At 39.4% G+C, this 18145-nt stretch overlaps 1 protein-coding gene across 1 annotated transcript; it reads right to left on the bottom strand.

The window, feature by feature from the left end:
• Nucleotides 1-352: 352 nt before the first annotated feature.
• Nucleotides 353-2097, bottom strand: LOC149817693 (gibberellin 20 oxidase 1-D-like). The gene is made up of 3 exons (XM_089984601.1): nt 1541-2097; nt 1017-1338; nt 353-783 (listed from the first exon to the last, which is right to left on the bottom strand). The coding sequence occupies exons 1-3, from the start codon at nt 2095-2097 to the stop codon at nt 499-501; spliced, it is 1164 nt and encodes a 387-aa protein (XP_089840727.1). The 3' UTR covers nt 353-498.
• Between the last annotated feature and the right edge of the window lie 16048 nt (nt 2098-18145).

Genomic DNA, 18145 nt, shown 5'->3' with positions numbered 1-18145 from the left:
CTCATATTATAGTGACTCATATATATATATATATATATATCACCTAAGTGGTATCTCATGTGGTAAGTGGGTCCTGTGTCAAGCTGAAGTCCCAGGATCGAATCCCTGTGTCACATGAGGCGGTTGTAATTGTTCCAATAGGGGTCCACCTAACCCCAGCTTGCCTTATATATGAATCTTTTGTGCTAAGCTCATCATTCAAGGACTTGGTACTTTCAAGTTGGTAGTCCCAAAATTTATTGCAGTATCTAAAACCCATGGTGGGAAAACCGCTACCAGGCTTTTCTGCTGGCATCAATTCGATTACTCCTGTGCGCACCACCCATGACCACAATAGAGGGAATATCCTTCCTTTTGCTGTGTACAACTTCTCTTTATTATTCTCAATCAATTTCCGGCCGCAGGAATACATATTTATCCAGCAACATTACTAAGAAAGAAAGAACAATAAGGAAAAAACAGGAAGAGAAAATCATTCCTAATCCACTACAAAACAATCTATTCAGAAACTGCTAGCGGTCGATTTCTTGGCGCTTGAATCCACTTGGCGAAGGTGTCAAGGGTCTTCATGTCTGCTCTGTAATGCCTCTGTGTGAACTCTAGCAGTGCAGACCATGTGAAGTCTGGGTACATTCTTGGGTTATATTCATCTACCAATGCTCTTGGGGGTCTCACAATCTTGTCCATTTGAGGACACAGGAAGAAGGCCAAGGACTTCCTAGGAATTTCACTGTTAACAACTGCCCTGTGCAAGCAACTTTTATACCTCCCATTGGACAATGCCTACAACAATTTACAAGCTCATTAGTTCATGTCTCCTGCCAAGCTATGATAATCATGTTATACAGCTACATGCCTAGTCCATTCCCTTTTTTTTTTTTGGCATTTTATATCAAATGAGAAAAAAGGTTTCTTATATATAGATGGTAAAAGGACTTGATGGTAGTGATGATAATGGAGAAGCAAATATTATTTCTAAGAACTTGTGAGAATTAAGAGAGAAATTCAATTGTTACCATGAAAGTGTCGCCTATGTTGACAACAAACGCGTTGGTATTTGGTCTAATTCTGTGCCATTTTCCATCAACAAACACGTCAAGGCCACCAACATCATCTTGGTGAAGGATGGTGAGAGATGTTGGATCGCAGTGCGGCCCCGTTCCGAGTGTAAGATCCGGCCTCTGGCATGGCGGGTAGTAATTCAACCTCATGATCGAATTGCTCGCTTGGAAAAACTCTCTGTAATGCATTCTGTCCACTCCCAGGCTCATTGCCAAGAGCTCCATGATTCCTAGAGACAAGTTGCTCATTGCTTCACAGTAGTCTTGGTAGACCCGCCTGAAACCCACACACAACGAGGTGCTAGTGCATCAGAAACTGTTCATTTCATAAGAAAAAACCAACTAATTTGTTCTCATTCAATGCCAACTGATCTTCTGCACACTCATCAAATCTGATAAGTACTTAATCAGGAGACTCCACCATCATTTGTGGGAAAACAGAAAGAAATAATGAAAGCAGAATAAGAGCTAATGCTCACCCTGATTCTTGGAATTCATCACCAAGGACCCTTTTGAAATACTGAAGCACGGCATGAGGACTCGAAGTGGAGTGCTCGAAAGAGAGTGTTTCCTTCCATGGAAGCCTAGAAGTGAACCTTCCAGTAAAGCTGCTGGCGTAGCCACAGCTCTCTCCTGCCTTCCTCTGAGCTCTCTGTTTCTTATACAGAGGCAAGTCAAAAAACGAGCACATGTGACTATGGGCAGCATCAATGAGGTGAGGGCTAACTCCATGGTTGATAACTTGGAAGAAGCCGTGACTCCTGCATGCTTCGCCGATCAAGTTGGCGGCTTTAGCGGCAGCAGCAGGGTCTGAGGAGGAGGAAAGGAAGACAGAGAGGTCGATGAAAGGGACGTGGAGCTCCTGCAACTCGTGGCTACGCTCGTCCTCCGGCCACACGAACTCCTTGGGGATGTTCTGATGGTGCCGGATGAGTGCGGCATCAAAGACTAGCTCTTCTCTTTTGCTGTTGGTGATGTCTTGATCATTGTGGTGATGGGGGAGGCTCAAGTTCAAGAGGGTAACACCACAATCCATTTGTTTGGTGAGTACAGAGAAGCCTTGTGAGTTTTGAGTTTATATAGAGGCAATCGAAGAGAGGGAGAGGGGTTGGATTTGGAATCTAGTTGATTCACCCCATTGCGTCATTTTCCTTGGACAAAAGCGTGCACGCATACTTATCAGTTTTATAAGGCGACTGCCATCGTTTTCTGCTGCTCGTCGTTTCTCCCCAATTTAATTAACCGGTTTCCCGCTTTCCCTTTCTTTTTTTGTTGCATCGAGAGAAATCAGAAGATCACGCAAGCAACCAACAAGACACCACCACCCCTCTCTCTTTTTCTCTCTCTCTATATATATAATAAAACATGCTAAAAGATTTTTTCAGCTTTTCTGGTGTTTTTTTGCCCATAACTGTGTTGGGCATAGTTGATTTACTAGGAATCCACACTAGATCATGTATTTTTCATAAAATTTTAATAATTGGAGCCTTAAAAATTAAGAAAGATTTTGCACCGTCCATTTTTCAAACCTTATAAAAACTCACCCATATATCAGAATCTAACACTTCAAGAGTTGATCCCTATAAAATCAAGCATATAGATCAGTATGGTCAGAATTTAAAAATAAAATAACTCAAAAAACTTATTTAACACATTTCATTTAGCATATATATATATATATATATATATATATATATATATATATATATATATATATATATATATATATATATATATATATATATATATATATATATATATATATATATATATATATCCAAGTAAACAAATAAGTTGCACTTATATAGAGGCCAACAAGCAGAACACACCAAAGAAACAAGATTTAGCTATTGGGGGATGCCAAGCCACATTCTAAGGAATCTAAAAGGCCAATGATGTGGAAATTGTATTGGACCCTGAATTGATTTTCAAAATGACTTGGAGAATCAGCTTATTCCCATTCTGAATGGAATTAAGCTTAATCATCGCTACCATTGAGTGTGCCGTACTGTCTAGTAGAAACTATCAAATTCCTTTTGCATCTTCTTGGTTATTTTGTGAATGAAGCCCTACCGATATGATTAGGGGTGGCAATCTGGTCTGGTTGGCGGGTCGACCCGGAGGGTTGGCGGGTCAGCATACCTCAACCCGAACCCGACCCATTTATTAAACGGGTTGGCTGTGGCAAACACGAACCCGACGCATTTATTAAATGGGTAACCCGACACAACCCACCAACCCGCTTAATAAACAGGTTGGGTCGGGTAAACGGGTTGGCGGGTTGACCAGCCCGCCTAATCCGTTTATCAAACGGGTCAGCCTGGTTGGCGGGTTGGCATACCCCTAACACGAACCTGACCCGTTTAATAAACAGGTTAGGCGGGTCGACCCGTTTATTAAACGGGTTAGTTTAAGCCCAACCCGAACCCGCCTAAGAGGTGGGTTGGCGGGTCGTGTCAGGTTTTGCCACCTCTAGATATGATCTATGTGTTAAGCAAAAAAAAAAACATGTTCTGTCATCTGATGATGTTATATAAGCCCTACCAAAGGGGGCTCCGCTTCTCTGGTAGGAGCAGCCAGTGCACGTCACCTTATGTTGAGATGTTGCAGGTTCAAAACCCAATGGTATAGTTCCTATAACTGGTAGGGGTCTGCTTAAACCCAGCTTGCCTTTAAAAAAAATGATTTTCAAAGGGCTACAAAATTCAATGCATATACATTTCACTATTAAGAAAATCATATTTTTACGTCAAAGTGCATCTTCTAATAAATAAGACATGTTGAACACGTCCATAAGAACAAGTTGGTCAAGTTTGCACCTATTAGATTCAACCAAAGAGTACCCCCTGCGAGTGTAGGCTCAGCCTGTTTGGTAGGCACTCTTAGTGCACGTCGCTTTGTGTTGGGATGTTGCAAGTTAAAAAACCCAACTGTACGTTAAATTACTGGTGGGGGATTTGCCTAACACCAGCTTACACACACACATTATATATATATATATATATATATATATATATATATATATATATATATATATATATATATATATATATATATATATATATATATATATATATATATATATATATAAAATCCACCCCCGTTCTCCCCCTTCAAAATCTGTATCTTAGATATATGTTTTTTAAAATCTGACCATATAGATGTGATTTTCATCGTTGAAAACATGTGATTAGACTCTTGAATCAAAGTTTTTTTTATGTGTAGGTAAGATTTTATAACATAAAAATTTAAGAATTTCAAAACCGTTAATTTTTAAATCACTTTAAAAGCCTATCTACACATCAAAAAAGTCTTTATTTGTTTTCAACCATGAAAATCACATAGATATAGTCAAATTTGCCAAAAAAACATGTAGCAATATATGAAGGAGAGATAAGGCCGAACCATTTAGTGGGAGGACAACCTCTCTCTCTCTCTCTCTCTCTCTCTCTCTCTCTCTCTATATATATATATATATATATATATATATATATATATATATATATATAAACTGAAATATGTTTACCAACCAAACATGTTTGCTGGCATGAATCAAGATTTTCATAAGCTTTTTTTGTTAGGAATTGATTGGTGAATCATCCTAATCAGATCAAGAAATGCAATTTTTTATGCTTAAATATTTATAAAAATTCTAAGTCATTGTTTTTTTAAGACTTAAAAGATTCCTCTTATACATCCTAAAACCAGGGGTCTAGATCACATTCTTATGGTAAAATTTTCAAAAAAAAAAAAAAAAACAATCTTGGTTTATACTATCAAACATATTTGGTTGGTAAAGATATTTGCCTAATGCCTTTTGTGCCTACTGCGTGACTACCGAGCTTTGAAAAGATTGTTTTTATTTTTTCTAAAGTCTAACCATACAGATGTGATCTACATGCTTGATTTTATAGGAATCGACTTTTGGATCTTCCGATTCCAACACCAAGTTTGATTTTTATAATATTAAAAAATCAATGGCCTACAAATTTAAAAATATTCATTGCTTAAAAAAATCATGTTTTTTTTTTCAGAAAAAAACATAATCCAAGTGTGATTTCCTAGCAAATGAATAGAGCATAACACATCTATCCGCATCAGGTACCCACCTATTTCTCTCTCTATATATATATGGGTAAAAAAATTAGATATTAGTCAAGTGATAAGGGAGACAGATGAGATGAGGGCAATTAGTTAGGGCCTCGTATCTCAAACGAGCCCACCATCTGCTACTGAATACTGAGAAGAAACATCCCATGTCTGTCTCGAACATATATGGCAACAAAAATAAAACAGTAGTGGTGAACCCAGTCCTCCAATTCCAAGACTTGATGGTCCACATCAATGGGGCCTCATTCACCCGACATGGACACGATGCCCTCCCCATGTGTGCGTACCCCACACCTCTCTCTCTCTCTCTCTCTCTCTCTCTCTCTCTCTCTCTCTCTATATATATATATATATATATATATATATATATATATATATATATGAGGGGCAAGAAAAGAAAAACACAACAGGTGGGGTGTGCTTGTTTGTGCCTCTTGCATGTGGGCGTGCGAGTTGGTGAATAGAGAATGAAGAGAGGCATGGGCCCACCAAATGTTGGCACTAAGCTTTTTGACCTTATTCCCCACACTTGTACTGGGGCCCCACCCTGCTCCCATGGATTTGACGTTTTATCGAATCCGCAAAAATGAGAAGGGGATGACAGTAAAATTAAAAGGGACATTAATAAACTAGAGATCTTGTAATGTACGTCCCTCCTGTCTCATACACATCAACCACGTAATCTCCATCGTTTTCTTCATTCTTTTCAACATTGTCCCCATCCTCACCTCCACCCCCTTCCCTCCCTCCCTCCCTCCCCTGCCACTCTTTCTCTCTCTAGAAAGAGCAAGGGTCATCCAATCACTCAAAAGTTAAGTCAATCGTTTGGATCCTTCAAAAATCAGAGTTGGATGTGTTTTTTTTTTTTGTTGATATGTATTTATCATAATTTATTTACTAGAAAACATGTATTAGATTAGGTATTTTCCTGTTTAAATGTGCTTTTTAAAGAGAGAAAAAACAATGATTGATATTATACTAAAACTTTTTTCTTCTTCTTCTTCTTCTTGTAAGTCACAGCTACACGTGTTTTCTTCTTTATCTGATTCCATAGACGTGCTTAATTATCACAATTTATCCTCTAAAAGTCATGCTTTAAATAGAATATTTTCGACCAAAAGCGTGATTTTTTTCTCATTTCAAGTTTTTGTGCAATATATAATTATTGATTTTAAGTTCTTTCAAAAGACTAACATAAGAAATTTCTCATCCAGTTTATGTCGTCCACTAAATAAAGTATATGGCAATCACCTTTATAAGGAACGATTTGTAAAACATGCAGTACAACTTCAAAAAATTGCAACTGTGCATACAATCTAATGAAAAGTACTTTTCCTTTTCAATTTTTTTTTTTGTAGATATAACCTTACAAATGTGATCTATATAGTTGGTTTAGTAGAAAATATATTTGAATTATGTGTAATTGCAACATATAGGCAGGTTTTTCAAGGATTCAAAAAGCAACTCTACAATATATTGAAACTTCATAATTCAAATCCAAGATGTGAAACTTAGCACGTCAGATTGAGTGGATACAACTTACACATGATTTTCCAACTAGATAATACAAACAATAGATAATAGCATATATATATATATATATATATATATAGAGAGAGAGAGAGAGAGAGAGCACATATTTTGAATGAAACAAGTTGTGACTTGGCCTTTCACTATCAAATGACTAAACAGCCCTTGCCTGATTCCACATGCTTTAATGAAATGGTTTCACTTTTGCCCCCCCCCCCCCCCCAAACTTTAGGTTTTCTCTTTAGAATTGTGAACTTAATGCACACTACAAGTTTCAGAATCACCAAGTTGCTTGCATGGTATTGAGCCTGTGACGGTTAGCCAGTCTTCAATTCTTACCCTTTTTTATCCGGGACAAAATGTCAGTCCACAAAAAAGTCGTTGGACTCTTTTTCTCTTTAGGATATTTAATCCTCTAAATGCATTTTGCGCAAAGTTATTCTTTTACTGTGTTTGATACGAGAGGAGTCGCCACCATTTCAGGGCCAAAATGTGTCTTGCCCCCTTTTTTTTTTTTTACCACGTATCGAACGCACCCTTAGGATCCATGCCACAAAAAAGCAAAGTTCTTGCTTTCAAGATATATATGCTGTTATTGCCCACAACAACTCCACTCATCTTTTAGGGGCCACTTTGTGAATGTGTCAAGTTGACGGGACATCACAAGTTCAAAACCCACAGGTGGCGTATCTTGTTTTCTAGGTTAAAGCCAAGTATACTCCCTTGTAGTTTGGAGGACCTGGTTTTACCACAACAACCATTGTGCCATCAATGATGAGAGTTTTTTTTTTGTCTTTGATTTTATATATATATATATATATATATATATATATATATATTAGGTGAAACTACCACAATCATGTTGCATGTTGGGAGAGATGTATGACATTTGCCACCCTTCTCATGGAAGGCCTGCAGTGAGAACCAATGTTGTCAAAATCATATCTGCTATAGAATCGTTTGGCCAAAGATTCAGGTGAACCGGCTAAAAAACAATTAAAAAATATTTTGTACGTCAATCAAAACGTGACACATGTTAAAATTATATTATAATAATATTAAATTTTTATTCAAAATTTTATTTTAAGTATATCAATTTTATGCCGCCCAATCGGCCGATTCACACTGATGCTGATAACATTGAATGAGGTGCCTTGTAAAGGTAAGAGAAGAAAACTCTGATCTTTCGCTATGAAGAAAATTGGGTTGATTTGACCTTGCATTATATCTACTAATATGGCCACCTTTTCTTGTTCTTTTAGAATGAAACATATAGCTCCATGCACAATTCTTTTCCCCCAAAGCTACCCCACCTAAATAATTTGGGTTGAACATGAAGGATTGCACCCACGCACATGATTTGAAACTCTTCAAACAAACATCAAATTGGTCTCCCACCTTCCTTGTTCTTAAAATACATCACTTCTTCACAAGGCAGAACTTTAGACATGTCTTCATTTTTGGAGCTAGTTCTCAGAATATTCAAGGCTTGTTTGATGGTTTGCCAAGGATTAGATGAAATGAACAAAAAAATAGACAAAACACCTGTTCCTTCTACAATAATTATACTAAGTCCAATATTTTTTTGGATCGTGCTCAGATGTTGTGTGACAAATGTTTGTTGTTTGATGACGATGTATGAATAACTTGGACAGACATGGATAATGGGTTGGATTATTTTTGTTTTGGATCATATGACTCGATTCACCGACCATTTTACATGTTTATTATTGATTTTTGCCCTAGATATGAATTCAATTACGAAAGTATGTATAAAATCATAGATTTTTGCCATGAATACGAATCTCGAATTGGATCCAAATATCATAACATAAAAAATGTATGTAAAACAAATACACAATAATTTTTCAATATCACAACATTATAATTGGTATCGGATATAGATCCAATTCTGAATGCATATCTAAAATTATGGATTTTTGCCCCGAATATGTATTTCAAATTGGATACAAATACCATAACACAAAAAAATATTTAAAAACTAAAATCTCGGATGGGATCTAAAAACTAAAAAATTCTTAAAATTTGAGTAATTTGAGAAAAAATAAGAATTGATATTTTTTTAATATATAAATGATTTAACCAATGTCATATTATATCTAATTATGAAAGTTTATCATAAAAATATGAAACCCTAAAATCAAATTAACTATAAAAATCAAATTATTAAACCCTATTAAATCATAAAGCCTTAAAATATAAGAAAATAAATTATAATTTAAGAAATTGATTCAAAGCCCTAATCAATGAAAACAAAAAAACTCTAATCAAATCAAAGAAAACCATAATCAAATTAACTATAAAAAAACCATCATTTAAAAAATTTGATTCAAAACCCTAATTGAAGGAAAAAAAACTAATCAAATTAACTACAAAAGCCCTAATTTAAGAAATTCGATTCAAAGCCCTAATCAATGAACCAAAAAAACTCTAATCAAATCAAAGAAAACCATAATCAAATTAATTATAAACAACCCTCATTTAAAAATTTTGATTCAAATCCCTAATAAAAAAATCATACTCAAATTAACTACAAAAAAACCCTAATTTAATTTGATTCAAATCTCTAATCTATGTAAATCAAAGAGAAAAACCATCAAAATCAAAAAAAGAAAAAGAAGAACGAACAATGTCCTAAAAAGAAGAAGAAGAAGAATGAAGAAGGGGAGAGAAGAAGAAGAAAAAATGGAAAATGAAGAAGGGCAACCTGGCCATCGGGGACCGTCACCGCTGGCCTCACCACGGGTGCCGGTGATGACCAGTGCCACCTCGCCCCCGTCAACCTTTGCCTGGCTAAGAGAGAGAGAGAGAGAGAGAGGGGACCCCTCTCCCCTTTTTTTTTTTCATTCGGCTTGTCCCCATTCTCATTGTAACAGGGGGTGGAATGAAAATTACATAGAAATAAGGAAGCGGTGGATGCATTTTTCCCATTCGCCACTAGGGATGGCAATGGACCGGGGGAAATCGGGGTCCCGCCCCGCCTCGCCCCGTTTGGACCGAGGATGAAGGGTATGAAACGGGGATGAAGGCGGGGACTAAGGTTAAAATCCATCTCCGTTTTGGGATGGAGGCGGGGATGGATGTACACTTTTCCCCGCTCTGCCCTGTCTCCGCCACGATCCCCGCCTCATCCCTGCCCCACCCCGTCCCCACCACTTTTCCCCGCAATAGCCCCGCCCCGCCCCGCCTCATCCCTGTTTGAACCGGGGATGGAGGACATGAAACGGAGATGAAGACGGGGGTGGAGGTTAAAATCCATCCCCGGGGATGGAGGTTCTAATCTTGAGGCGGGGCGGGGGTGGAGACCTTGTCCCCCACCCTGCCCCGCCCCACTGCCATCCCTATTCGCCACTGCGTCCAATGTTTGTTGAAAACAATATCCCCAGTGCAATTTTGGTCTGAAATCGTGTAGGGACAGTGTATCAAACATACTCTCATGGACCATAGCAATCATGTCCAGTTCTTCTTCATTGACAGATAAGACATGTTTGGTTGCCTACTGATTCTAGGAGTTTAAGATCCCTATATCTCTGATCTGATCCCCTTCTTCCTCCTTAAATCAGACAAGAAAACCTTAGAGTTGTGATGTCTGAGGAGAAACTCAGACTTGTGGATCTGGATCGAGGCATGGGGCCCACGCCTTGATCCAACCTCCACAGATTTTAAGTCTGATGAGTGGTCGGACTAGGGATACAATTGGATCTCTGATCCAAGAATATTCAAAATGGACAAATGCCGCATGGACAAGCCAGGTGGTGTTTGTCCAGAACGGCCCAGTTGCAGCATAGGGGGTGCGACTGCTGCATCCCTTCAAATACAATGTTGGGAAACAAAACAGTCCTCGCTGGGACAGCTTTGTCCCCGTGTATCATCAAACGCAGGACTGCACTTGGGCAGGGACCGCTCTGTCCCTGCCCAGCACGTATCAAACACGCCCTTAGGGATTTTAAGATCCTCAGATCTGAAATCCTTTGTTTGCTTGAAGGCTGGATCTGATGTGGGCCCCATGTTAGATCTGACCACGAGATCCTTAGATCTGTGGGGGCAATCAAACACATCCTAACCAAAACAAAAACAGATGAGAGATCTTGGGATCTCTCCTTCAGTCCCTTTATATATTTTAGGGATGTAAGATCCCTGATCTTAGAACAGCCATTTGACTCCCTTCAGATCTTGAACATGGGGCTCCCACCACATTACCCAGCCCCACTTGAGCTCGGATCTGAACTCCAAAGGGATTCAAATGCTTCCCTAAAGAAATTGACTCTAGAGACCTACCCTTTGGACTAGGGGTGGTTCTTGGTTTGAGCACACATGCTTCCGATCCAAATAGGCTCCCGATTCCATTTGATTTAGGCAGCACAAGGCATGCAGCAATGGATATGGTTTTATCCATTAATTTCCTCCTATTCTTTTCTCAATGAGATGGTTTAGTTTTTCCCATCTGAAAGTATAGACATTTGTGTCACTTCAGATTTGATAGAATCTGATCATGTACAGACCTAGACTTGCTTGAGTCCAAACCTTGTTTGGCACATATGAAGACCCACCATGGAACAAACTTTTCTCAGATGGCGGCCCCCACCATGTGATCCTCAATTTGATTAAGATTGCCAAGTTGGCACCAAGAAGCCCATCTTAAGCAAAGCTGTTTCTTTAATCGTCCTAAGCGCAGAGACCTAGCCGTGTTGGCTCAGTCAGACATACCGACTATGTCTGTCCGTGTCGGCCTAAAACTCTGAGGGCTAGCTTATCCCTCGACTCCAGGGAGTCGCCAAGCTTAGGCTTACACAGGGGGTGACGCCCATGGGATTTGAACCTAGATTGCCCATCAAACGATCTAGGCCCCATCACACTAAGCCAAACCCCTTGGGTCTTATCAACAACTTTAAATGAAACTCAGACCCTTACTGTTGCACAAATTGGAATAAAAGACAAAAGAGGCACATATATCAGGAAACACAACGTCATGCAAAGAAATAAATAGTGAGTGTGGACAGTATCTGCATACATTTATACAAAATGAGTTGGTCAAGGGTGCTTCATTATATAACATAAGCTAAGACCATATTAATTGTCCTTGAAATAAAAATAGCACGCAAACTTCATGTTTCATTAAGGAAACGGCTAGTTGCAACATTGCACTCTCTTTCAATAATCTAGCTCGTACTTCATTAAGTTTGGCTCATATTAGGTTATTATACACATATTTGTGCACATCAGGCAATAGTAAGATAGTGAAGTGAATTAGACCCAAGGGATTTGGCCTAGTGGGATGGGGGCTAGACTTTTTTTCGGGCAGTCTAGGTTCAAATCCCATGGGTGCCTAAGCCGAAGCTTGGTGACTTCCTAGGGTCGAGGGGTGAGCCCTTGAAGTTTTATGCTTAGGGATGGCAGGGGGGCAGGGCGGGGGACAAGGTCTCCATCCCCGCCTCCATCCCTGGCGGGGATGGATTTTAACCTCCACCCAAGCCTTCATCCCCGTTTCATGTCCTCCATCCCTAGTTCAAACGGGGATGAGGCGGGGCGGGGATGAGGCGGGGAAAAGTGGTGGGGACGAGGCAGGGAAAAGGGTACGTCCATCCCCGCCTCCATCCCTGAACGGGGATGGATTTTAACCTTCATCCCTGCCAACATCCCCGTTTCATACCCTTCATCCCCGGTCCAAACGGGGCTGGGCCTCGCTTTTCCCCGGGTCCACTGCCATCCCTATTTATGCTGACATGGATAGAGACCGTAAGTACGGCAGGCTGTGCCAGCATGGCTAGGTCTCTGTGTCTAGAGAGGTATCTCCAAGTATAAATAAATAAATAAAAAAGATGGTAAAGTGGACTCAATTGGCTACTTTATATGCACTATGAACCACTTTTTTTTCATTGTCATCAACTTGCTAATAGTCCACATTCCACCGAACATATACATCGATCATCATCATATCTCTCTCTCATAAATGTGTATTTTTAGTTTGGCCAACTGGTCAACATAGGTGGGAACTTTATTGGCCATTGCCACAAAAAGAATCATATTCAAAGAATTACAAGGAGATCAGATGAACCCTAAGGAATAAGCAACTTTGGTTACTATATGTATGCCTATTCCCAGCATATATCTTTTGGGGTCGTTCAGATTCTCAATCATTAAAGAGAAATAATGTTTTTAAAATAGTTGCATCTCAATTAAATAGAAAAAGTTTTGTTGTGCCCGTTTACTATTTAATTAAGAAAATGCATACCGAATTGTGGTCAAGGTATAATATCTAAAAAAATATGCAAAGGCAACTATTATTACTGTTCATTTTGTTGTTAATAGTAAGTTATATTTAATGGTGTCAACAGGCCGGGTTTAACCCCGACCCGAATAGTACCAAACCCTAAGGGGTCAGGGTTTGGTGATAAAGAGATTTCTGATTAGAAACCGAGTCAGGCCCAAACAGTCCAATTAGTATATGAAGTCAGGTATGGTTTGTGAAATTTCATACGGGACCCAGTCCAACCTGAGCTCTGATTAAGACCCCTGATTATGAAAAGGATAAAAAAATATTATTTTACCAGGTATGATTCAGGTAATCCTTACAGGATCTGGGTATGTTTTTCCTCATAGTGGATCCGATAGAACCAGGTACCATCACCTTAAAACCATATTCAGGTTCAGACCCACCCAATTCCATTACATGTATCATGCTATTTGCATCAAGAGAGCTCCATTTAAGTATTAGACACCCATACTTAATGATGCATATTTGTCTGAAATAATGCTCACAAGGGTTCCTCACACGCTAGGTAGGTTGGCTTAAGACGTTTAAACTAAAGGATGTTCGACACCTGAGTGTCAATCCACAAAAAATATCATTGCTTCCCCTTTCAACTCATTTAGATTTGTGGCTTGACAAACCCGTTAAGTCGGACTTGGTAATGCCTAGATCCGACCTGAATTCAAACATTTTACAACCCTAGGTGTCATGCAGGTTTCCATGTAAACCCTTTATTTAGGAGGAAAAGGTGCAGGTCTCTCTCTCTCTCTCTCTCTCTCTCTCTCTCTCTTAACCCAGGCAAGAAAAAGCACCACTTTCATGTGAAAGACCCCTTTCATATGAAATTTATTGTTGTGTGGTCATGCACTGCACGTTGTGCTTATCCATGAGTAGGTCGGCTCATGGATAAGCTAAGTTTGTTTTACAAATAACCATTTTCATTTAAAATTCAAACTCTAAGTTTATCAAAAACATTGGACTCACCCATATTCTCTCAATCATCTATTGAGCCGAGAGAGGGAATCCGAAGGCTATATAAACATAAGACTCGGCCCCTATGAATATATGTGATACAGCACACTGTGAAGCCTTCGAAGCAAACCTCCAAGCAGAAAACAATAATCTGCATCTTCTCTTGTTTCTTTCTTCACTCTCTTTCTCTGCTACCGCTCCTCAACGTCTCTGTTGCCGCCACAACCGAGGACCTTCCGCTACGCAACCTCAACAGAATTGGGTTGAGAAACAAATGTCCACTCACCCTTTTACACAATTGACATAGGTTTTCTCTGTTTATAACGGAAAAGGAAAGTTTGAAATGATTTACTAAGGGCCGACATGTAGGGTGTATTTGAGTGTCATAGAAAATCTGGGTTTTCGCAAAAATGCATTGACGGGCATGCATTTTCGCAGATCCCACAATGCCAAAACAAACATGGCATCGTGAAAACACCTCAACGGGTGTGCCATTTTCCGATTCAGCTTCAGTAAAAGAGGAATCCACGGAAATTCTGTGACAAGCAAATGCTCCTCTAGTCTCTACTTTTAGCGCAAGGCAGTCCAAACCAGGCATCTGGAAAAAGATGTCAAATATAAGTACCTTTACGTATATCCATTATCTTTCTGGTCAAAATGGTTTATAAAATTATCACCTAACAAAAAAATTCCAAATTAATTCTTTCATGTAAATACTAATGCCGTCTGACAAATTTTCAAATAAGAGGGGATTAACATATTTAGGAAACTAATTTTTTGCATTAACAAAAGAATGGAGAGACTCCCCGGGGGCAAGGGTAAGCCCACTAAATTTTACGCTGTCAAGACAGCCACCATAAGTACAGCAGGTAAAGCTAGCACGGCTAGATCTCTGTTCCTGAGGGTGGTTTATACGTGTAAATATAAAAAAAAATAGAGAAACTAAGAATGGCAGCCTCACTAAATTAGATTTGTGTCTCATTGTTGATAAAACTTGTGAAGATCCTAATCAATGAGGAGGGGGGGGGAGGGGAATGGCACTTGAACAAAACACAGTGTCACATACTACTTAAAAAAGCAAATCAAATTTGCACCAAGCTATCTCCACTTCAACTTTATCAGCTTTCTTGGATTACCCTTTCACTATATTTCCATCATATTCTAGCTTCACGTACTTAACTAGTTTCTTATATGCATAACAAGGGTGTATACGGTGAAGTGAGTAGGTCCCTTGGCTAGACCAAGTTTCAGAACCCTTGATAGTGGCATGACACAAAGTCAAGTCTATGCACCAACACTTTTTTATGCCAACCTTCTGGATCTAATTCACACTCAATATACAATTCAAGTCTGCCCAAGAGAATTTAAGACAAAGCTTTTTTAGGTCTTGCAACATCTTCAAAAATAGCTGTCTCATAGCTCTGTCAAGAAATAGAACAGTCCTTCCCACCATATCATGTCATCCATGCACTGAAAAGAATTGTTTGCCACCTTGCTTGACAACTCCCAAAAAGAACTAGCACCAAGTTTGTCCTTTTTGAACAAGTTCGATACTTTCACTTTATACCACATTTTATAGGCCCTAAGGTCAATTCTCATGGGTGTCGCCCCTCTGTGCAAGTTGACGCTTAGCATAGGCCCCATGTGCAGGGGACCTAGCCTCAGAGTTTTATGCGACCGGCATGACGACCGTAGGTATGGCAAGCTGAGACTGCGCAACCAGGTCTTCATGCTGGGTGTGGTTTCTTCGAGTTATAAATTAAAAAAATATACCATATTTTATGCATAATTTTGGAAAAAAAAGAAGGGTTTATGAAGCTTTGCCTGATTAATGGAAACGGCATACACTTTATAGAAGTTGGATTGATTACATATATAATTGTATACCATAAAGAAAAACGGCCTTACAAAAATTAGTTGGACACAAACACCAAATGATTTTTTTAGTTGAATTCATTTACACCAATCTAGCTAATTCCACGTCTTCTTATGGTAATAATTTTAGTTGTTTGAGAAGTCTATCAATAGTAAGGTATGGGATGTTAAAACCTTTAAACCTTAATTCAAAAAATGAGCCTTACTTTTGCTGAATTTCTTGATATGGGCCACAAGTTTCCCAAAAACTGCCAAATAGGGATTGTAGGTTAACCCCCAACATCTTGGGAAACGTGATCCTTTTGAGCCTATATGTTGACTTTGGAGTTAAAAAATACTTATTTGTAGGGATGGCAGTGGAGCGGGGGACAATGGAGCTCCGCCCGGCCTCGCCCTGTTTGGACCGGGGATGAAGGGCATGAAACGGGGATGGAGGCGAGGATGAAGGTTATAATCTATCCCCGTGTGGGGATGGACTTACGCTTTTCCCTGCCTCACCCCGCCCCCCTCCCAATCCCCGCCTAGCCCCTTCCCGCCCCCAATCCTTTAAGGGATGACTATGGATTAAGGGGAAACGGAGCCCCGCCCCGCCTTGCCCCCGTTTGGACCGGTGATGGAGGACACGAAACGGGGATGGAGCCGGGGGTGGAGGTTAAAATCCATCCCCGTGCGGGGATGGAGGTTCGGATTTTGAAACGGGGCGGGGTGGAGACCTTGTCCCCCGCCCCCGCCCCGGTCCACTGCCATCCCTACTTATTTGCCTTCATAGAAAAGAGAAGGATAGGTATGTTAGCCATTTAGGCCATTATTGTCATTTAACTCAATCTAGGTGGTGAGAGTAGGCCTCTGTTTGCCAGTTTCCAGAAAAAACAGAGGCTTATATCAGGAAATTAAAAATTGTGAGGCCTTTTCTTGGGATTATAGGAAAAAGGTTTCCCACTAAATGGATTTTTCTCTAAAGATTAAGTGCACCACATAATTACAAACGCACAAGTCACAGCCACAGTAGCACCACTTATTTGAGGAGGATATGTTAACCTAAAGGACTACAATAATACCTTTTTTAAGATATTTACTTTTCCCGAATTGATCTAGTGCTTCCTTTTTTTGTGATTCTACATTTATTTAATCTTTGCAAAACGAATTGTAGATTTTCAACGTCTCATAGCATGTAGACAATTTTCTATTCCAAAAAAGCGACTTCTGAATCCTAATAAACAAGTAAACTTATACAACGTTAATCTTTTTCAAAAGAACAAAAAAAGATCTTCAGTTATCTTCTCTCCCCAGATAGCAGCTTCTTTCATAGCCTAACTAATCCAACTGGCAGATAATGCCGTTAATCAAAAAGCACTATGCACAAAAGCATGGCATCGTGAATCTTTTGCTAGTAATCTCTTTTTAAAAGCAGTACATGAGTTAGCATGTTATAAGTGGCAACTAAGCCTTCACATAGAGCAAATCATCCAGCTATTTCATACCTTTTGGCTGATAGAAGAGTACATGCTATAAAATTTAAAAAAAAAATAGTGTTGTCCTTATGTTCTAAATCATGTTCGATATTTCTTTTAAAAGAAACAATGGTAAATAATGATTCAATTAAAAAGATATTAAAAACTTGGTGGTTGCAAAGGGTGAAAAATCACTCCATTAACATAAGGAAACATGATATCCGGTCTCAGAACACCGGCTAAGTGGAGGCATTCAAGTTGAAGGATGTCATGAGTTCGATGCCTGAGTGTATATCCCTTGCCACAAGGTTGAAGCCAATCAAAAACTGGTAGATAAAAGAATGTACAAGTGAAGTTTTACATAATGGAGTCACCGACAAAATGACACCTTTTTCTATATATAACAAGAAACCCTGACCGTAAACCAGGTTACTTAATAGGGCACGTTTGGAAGTGAGAAAGATGTAAGTGATACAAGGTGGCAAAACCATACGGTTTTTTCAACCCTTCCAACTGAGAGAGACTTTTCTATGAGAGCTTTTGGAAAAAGTACACTTTTTTATAAGAAACATTACTCAAGGGGGGTGGAAGAATGTTTCCTAACATCATAAAATCTTGATTTACACTCCTCACCACCCATCTCACCACCACCACCCACCATCTCAATATCAACTTCACCATCAGTCTCACCACCACCATCCATCACCCACCTGCCGAAAAACCACCCTCATGATGATTTTCCACCATCTATCACCATCATCCATCTCACTACCACCCACTATCACCCACCTCTCAGAAAACTGTGCTGGAAAAGTTCCACTACCACCACCCCTTCCGCACCACCACCACCCACTATCACCACCTCACGGAAAACA

Source organism: Nuphar pumila, chromosome 13 (assembly GCF_984573655.1).
Source record: "Nuphar pumila chromosome 13, dmNupPumi1.hap1.1, whole genome shotgun sequence".
NCBI lineage: Eukaryota > Viridiplantae > Streptophyta > Magnoliopsida > Nymphaeales > Nymphaeaceae > Nuphar > Nuphar pumila.
Note: the sequence above shows the minus strand (reverse complement) of the source record. Positions and strands in the feature narration are given on the sequence as shown.